The sequence below is a fragment of the Octopus bimaculoides genome, chromosome 24 (genome assembly GCF_001194135.2).
Source record: "Octopus bimaculoides isolate UCB-OBI-ISO-001 chromosome 24, ASM119413v2, whole genome shotgun sequence".
Classification (NCBI taxonomy): domain Eukaryota; kingdom Metazoa; phylum Mollusca; class Cephalopoda; order Octopoda; family Octopodidae; genus Octopus; species Octopus bimaculoides.
Window position 1 is genome coordinate 16,830,833 of NC_069004.1, and position 6,848 is coordinate 16,837,680.

General features: G+C 39.2%; 1 protein-coding gene across 1 annotated transcript in view; it reads left to right on the top strand.

Moving 5' to 3' along the window:
* Positions 1–6,848, top strand: part of LOC106869827 (regulatory-associated protein of mTOR-like) — a 79,905-nt gene that overhangs the window by 52,382 nt on the left and 20,675 nt on the right. The window contains 3 exon segments of the mRNA XM_014915716.2: positions 619–719; positions 3,102–3,558; positions 4,330–4,543. Of these exon segments, the coding sequence (XP_014771202.1) occupies positions 619–719; positions 3,102–3,558; positions 4,330–4,543 (772 nt within the window).

A 6,848-nucleotide genomic window follows, 5' to 3' on the forward strand; every position in this document is an offset into this window, starting at 1 on the left:
ATTATGTTTCTAGCAATTTTGTTACCATCTCTAGCAATCTTGTTACTGTTCCTAACACTCTCCTTATTGTCTCTAGCAATCTTGTTACTGTCTCTAGCAATCTCGTTACCATCTCTAGCAGTCATGTTATCATTTCTAGCAACCTTATTATGTTTCTAGAAATTTTGTTACCATCTCTAGCAATCTTGTTACTGTTCCTAACACTCTCCTTATTGTCTCTAGCAATCTCATTACCGTCTCTAGCAATCTCGTTACCGTCTCTAGCAATCTCGTTACCATCTCTCACAACCTCGTTGTCATCCCTTCATTATAATTTTGCTGCTCTGTTTTAAAGCCTGCCTCCTGCTTCTGCTTGCATTAAGTACTGCTGCTGCTGCTGCTACTAGCACTACTACCAACAACATCAACCTTAAATCTTTAACGATCACTACATATTCTCAAATTCTTTTTGCTACTACTACTACTACTAAGCACACCATTAATACTAACATTACTTCACAAACTACTACTACTACTACTACTACTACTACTACTAACCCAACAAAAGGCAGTTGACGAGCGCTTAGCAGTTAAGTGAGGATCCTGTAGGCTGTGATTTGATAAATTTGTTTGTTTCAGGCTACAGAGCCGTTGACTAAAAATCACTTCTCTTCTAATTCCTGCCAGTCCGCACCATCAAGTCCACCCGGTCGTGGCTCCAACTTTGCTGCAATGAGGAAGTAAGTAGTCTTGTTGTTGCTGTTTTTCATTTCATTTTTCTAATATTCATTTTTATTTACTTTTTTTATTGTTATTCAAGGTGCATGACTAAGTGGGCTCTAATCATGAAGTAATGAGTTCAGTTCCTGGACTGAGCCATGTGTTGTGTTCTTGAGCAAGACACTTTATTTCACGTTGCTCCAGTTTCACTCAGCTGTAGAAATGAATTGTGACGTCACTGGTGCCAAGCTGTATTGGTAGTGTGGAGTGGGGAGGCTGCTTTGCATGGGCAACTGCTGGTCTTCCATAAACAACCTTACCCGGACTTGTGCCACAGAGGGGAACTTTCTAGGTGCAATCCCATGGTCATTCATGACCGAAGGAGGGGCTATGCTCAAACTGGACCTGATCTTGAATGCTTGTAGCAGACTGGAGGACTTTGCTAAAGACACCCAAGGACCAGGTGGGGGTGTTAAATTGAGTGACAGATTAAGTCTGTCTTTCAAATTGGTCATGGTGGGATTTGGACTCGGAATACAAAGAGATAGAACAAATACCATAAGCAACTCTCTAGTGATTCCACCAGAACACAGTCTTTGATGGGACTTCATTTACTGAGAAGGTGAAAGGCAATGTTAAGTTTGGCAGGATTTGAACCCAGAATTGCAAGAAGCTGGAATAAATACCACATGGCATTTTTGTTCAGTGTTCTAAGAACTCTGCCACTTTGCTGCTTATTTCTGACATACATGAGTGGAAGTTGAACATTGGAACAAGTACAGTACAGTTTAGATTTCAAGATTGTTCTGCAGAGATGGTCAAATTAGATATGCATCCTTTATGTGTGTGTGTGTGTGTGTGTGTGTGTGTGTGTGTGTGTGAAAGAGATAGAGGTAAGGAGTGGAGTTTCCATCTGTTGATTATCCTCTCCAGGCTATTCGGATTCACTCATCTTTCTGTTACTTGAATCAATGAAGATGTCTCAATGTCTTAAATGCTCTTTATACCAGAAAATTCTGTTAAAAAAAACAGAAACAAAAGAACATACATTGTCCAGTCTATGCCAGCATGGAACATGGATGTTAAATGATGATGATGATACATTGAGCAAACACAGCCACATGTTTATGTAGAAAGTAGATACACAGTTATGTGGTCAGCAAGTTTGTTTTACAATCACATGCATCACATTGCATAGCACTTTACTCAAGAATCTTCTGTCATTGTCTTAAGCAGTTCAAGACTTCAAACTCACTGTCAGTGCTATTCTTTACTTTTGTTAAAGAATAATAAAAGTACACTCTACAAAAAGTATTCTGTAATCCTTCAGTTTAATGTCAGACATTTTTTTTTATTGTAACTCAACATAAAAGGAAACATTAATATCTCTGTCTGTCTGTCTACACACACATACACATACACACGTATATATGCAATAGAAGCTGTTTATTGAGATTGTATTTGGTTGGAACCATTTAGATAACATTTGTTCCTTTCAATACAATACTGAATACAATGTCAAAAAAAAAAAATAAAATGCAATGTCTACTGGTTAGCTTCAGTATTTTCTTTTATTTCAAGGTATAATTCTGCACAAATATTTGAGGACACATTTTACTCATATGAACAAAATTAGATAATTAGAAAAAATGCTTATTTTGCAATTATTTTGATAAAGAAATGAAATGTTCAAATGATTAAATATAAAATTCCTATATTGTGGTTTAAATATCTGCTGAATGTATATCATTGTCACAGAACAGTTTATTGCAAGCTGGTTATCCTATTTCAGTTTCCACAAGTTGTATCACATGGACCGGGATTTCTCCTCTTTTGAAAATAACTGCCTTATTGTATATAACTGTAGATCTTATGAGAACACCAAAGATGGTAATAGGATATTAATGCAAGGTATTCTTCCACAGAAAATCCTTCATCTAAATTAATAGCTATGGATTGTCATTATGTCAGTGATTTCTTTTCAGATTCATTTTTGTGAGATAAAATTGTTGCAATATTAGAATATCTTTGAATTTTTGATTAACGAAATATTCAAATGTCAGTTGTCAAAACAATTGCTAAATCCACCCGTCTCCAATTTATTCCATTTATAAGTTGTTTGTAATTGTCTCAGTAGTGTTGTTTCTTAAAAAAACCCCAACCCAATCCATCATGCTGAAAATAGGTAGAAAGCAACGGATTACATAGTAATATTTTGGAATATTTGAAACCTGAAAGCCATATTTCTCAGACATTTTGTGGAAAAAAAAATTAATTTTTAATTTGGTATATATGCAAATTAATTTTGAAAATTTGTTTTCAATTTCTGAAGATTTTGAATGTTCGATTTAAAAGGAAAAGAATAATTTGAACCAATTTTCTAAATAAAATATGTTTTTCAGTCATTCAGCAGATGTGCCGGATTCAAAATCTGATATGAAAGTTGACCAAAACAATGAAAAGCGGCCTCGTAGCCAAAATTCTGAAAGCTCAACGGAAGGTAGAAGGGAAATAACGAGTCCAAATAAGAAGAGCTCATCATCATCTCAGACTAAGGACTCAGGACTCAACAAAGGTGCAAATATGTCAAATGTCATGACCAGTTCCCAGGAACTTCGGCGCCAACAGCAAGGAACATTATCTGCTGGCTCAACAACTCATCGACGAGACAACTCTGGTGAGCGGAATCGGCGCAGTCCATCACACAGTGATACTAACGGCACGGAAAGTGATTCAGCCAAGTCATCAAAGCGTGGCTCTCGTAATCGCCCAGCATCTCCTGCAAATCAACTAATCCCTTATTCAGCTCAGTTTCTACCAACACGGAAAATGTTTGATAAAGGGCCAGGACATGTAAGTGTAAGCTGTCTCTTCTTGTATTGATCTGTCATATATAGCTTGAACTGTGAGTTTAAAAATGGTAGTGGTGGTAGTAATTTATTTGATTAGACAGAATTTATAGTTGACTGGGGAAAATGTGATGTCCATGTTCTTCATTAATATCACTTTATGTCTTTCCATGCTGGCATGGGTTAGATGGAACTGTTTCTGTATTTCATCTCTGAATCTTCAGCACAATCTTGCCATTTACTGTAACCCTTTGTCGTCTGATGCACACACAGTGACAGAAATCTGCTAGCCTTTGTTATTATTGCATATAGCATGTGTTTTGTTATGGTTTATATGACTCATTAACCACTTTACAACATGGAGTTCATCTTTATCTTACCCTTAGAGGTTTACTGTAATAGAACTAAAAGAGATGTCTCTACACTGTTATCACTCTTACTACTGAGAATATTATGGCATATACCACTGAGCGTGTAACTGATTCTGCTAGAAATAGAAGACAAACCTCTGTAAATTATACCCTTACTGTCTTAAATGAAGAAAAATATATTGGATCGTATAATATTATATGCAAACAGATGGGATGGTCCAAGGTAGTATACCTTTGGTCATAGATAGGTCTGGTCACTCAAGATATAAGATACTATCATCACCAAGAATAACAAAATCTTCAGAATTATTAGAGTTTGATGTGAGATGGTAATATTCATGCCTTTCTCAAAAGAGATTTGTTTGTTAGTGATTGTTATGGACGGTATGAGACGGTTTTTCTCCTGCTAGGTTGATGATAAAAAAGATGAACCCGGGAATAAGGAGTTTAAAGAACCATTGGTCACAACCCAATTCTTCAAGTGGAGCAGCAAGTATTTTGCGCAACCATTGAAACCTGGAGATGAAGGTGACCCCGAAAGCAAGTTGTCAATGGAACGGGATTACCGATTCCAGCGCAATGCTACAGTCAGGAATGAAGCTAAAGTGGAACAGTTCAAAGCTGGTGAGTTTCAATCCTTTTCCCATTCTTCCTCCTCTCCTGCCTCCCCTCTCTTCTCTCTCCTCCTTCTCCTCTCTTCTCTCTCCTCCTTCCCCTCTCTTCTCTCTCTCCTCCTTCTCCTCTCCCTCTTCTTCTTTACCTCCGTTGTCTTCTCCATCTCTTCCTCCTTTTTCTTCCCCACTTTCTTTTCCCTTCCTCATCTGTCTCCTCCTTTGCATCTCTTCATTCTACCCTTCTCACTTTTCTCTTCCTCATCTTCATTTTCTTCTTTTTTATCTTCTCAACTGAGACAAACTTAGACATATAGCTTAAGTATACGGCAGAGTGTTGGATAAAGTGCTTTGTGGTGTTTAGTTACAAATAACCCTTTTGACCAACTTTACTTTCCATCTGTCCAAGATTGATAAAATAGGTAATAGTCAAAAACTGGGGTTGATTTTATCTACTATACAGAGTGGTAGTGAAAGTAATATTGCTGTAGTGTACAAAAGTTCAAATCTTGTTATATCTGTTATTGCATTGTGATCTTTGATGAAACATCATCATCACCATTGTTTAACGTCCGCTTTCCATGCTGGCATGGGTTGAATGGTTTGACTGAGGGCTGGTGAGCCAGAAGGCTGCACCAGGCTTCAATCTGATCTAGCAAAGTTTCTACAGCTGGATGCCCTTCCTAACACCAACCACTCTGAGAGTGTAGTGGGTGCTTTTTACATGCCACCAGCATGAGGGCCAGTCAGGCGGTACTGGCATCGGCCATGTTCAAATGGTGCTTTTTATGTACCACTGGCACAGGAGCCAGTCGGGCAGCACTGGCAACGACCATGCTCGAGTGGTGTTTTCTGTGCCACCGGTACAGGAGCCTGTCAGACGACACTGGCAACAATCACACTCGAATGGTGCTTTTTACATGCCTCTGGCACGGGAGCCAGTCAAGCGGCACTGGCAATGATCAAGCTTGAATGGTGCTTTTAACATGCCACTGGCATGGGTGCCAATCAGGCGATACTGTCATCAGCCACGACAATAACTTCACTTGACTCAACAGGTCTTTGCAAGCACTGTTTATTGCCCAATGATTGAAGGGTACTCTTAAATGGGCTGGTTATGCTGCACTGGCATTGGCCACGGTTGTGGTCTCACTTGGCTTGCCGGGTCTTCTCAAGCACATTATATCTCCAAAGGTCATGATCACTTGTCATTGCCTCTGTGAGGCCCAATGTTTGAAGTTCGTGCTTCACCACCTCCTCCCAGGTCTTCCTGGGTCTACCTCTTCCACAGGTTCCCTCTACTGCTAGAGTGACACTTTTTACACTGCTGTCCTCATCTATTCCGCTACACATGACCATACCAGCGCAGTTGTCTCTCTTGCACACCACATATAATGCTTCTTATGTCCAACTTTTCTCTCAGGACACTTACACGCTGTCGTGTATGCACACTGACATTACACATTCGGCGGAGCATACTGGCTTCATTCCTTGCAAGCTTACGCATGTCCTCAGCAGTCACGGCCCATGTCTCACTGCTGTGAAGCATGGCTGTTTGCATACATGCATTATACAGTTTACCTTTTACTCTGAACGAGAGGCCCTTTGTCACCAGCAGAGGTAGGAGTTCTCTGAACTTTGCCCGGGCTATTCTTATTTTTGCAGCTACACTTTCAGCGCACCCTCCCCCGCTACTGGCTTGGTCACCTAGGTAATGGAACCTATCAACTACTCCTAGTTTTTCTCCCTGGAATGTGGCAGAAGTTGTTCTCTGCACATTTTCAGTGTTTATTGCAACCTGTGCATCTGCCACATACAAAATCTATCTTCCCAGTTAGCCTTCCTTTCATATTGCTACACCTCTTATATGTCCATAGCTTACACTGGGTACATCTTATGGAGTTTCTACCTATGCCTTTTCTACAGATCAAGCAAGGCCATCTACCTGAAAGCATTTGTGGTTTGTCTGCCTTCCTACTCATTAAGACTTTAGTTTTTGCTATGTTGACTCTAAGTCCCTTTGATTCTAGATCTTGCTTCCACACCATTGAGAATTGAAATAATGTAATACCAGCATTAATTTGTGCTTCCAGGTAAAGCCTATAGCTCAGTATGGCTGGATGATAATAGGTGTCATTCTTGTTTGCATGAGAGAGGTTAACAACAGTTGCATGTCCAATTGGACTTGGTTAACCATATTTTCATGCTTGTATCTTGATGTTTAGTCCGTGGTTAACCCTTTAAGTATTCAGATTGCTCTTGTCAAATGTAATACTAATTTATTCACATTGTTTTGAATTCATCATTCATTATCTCAT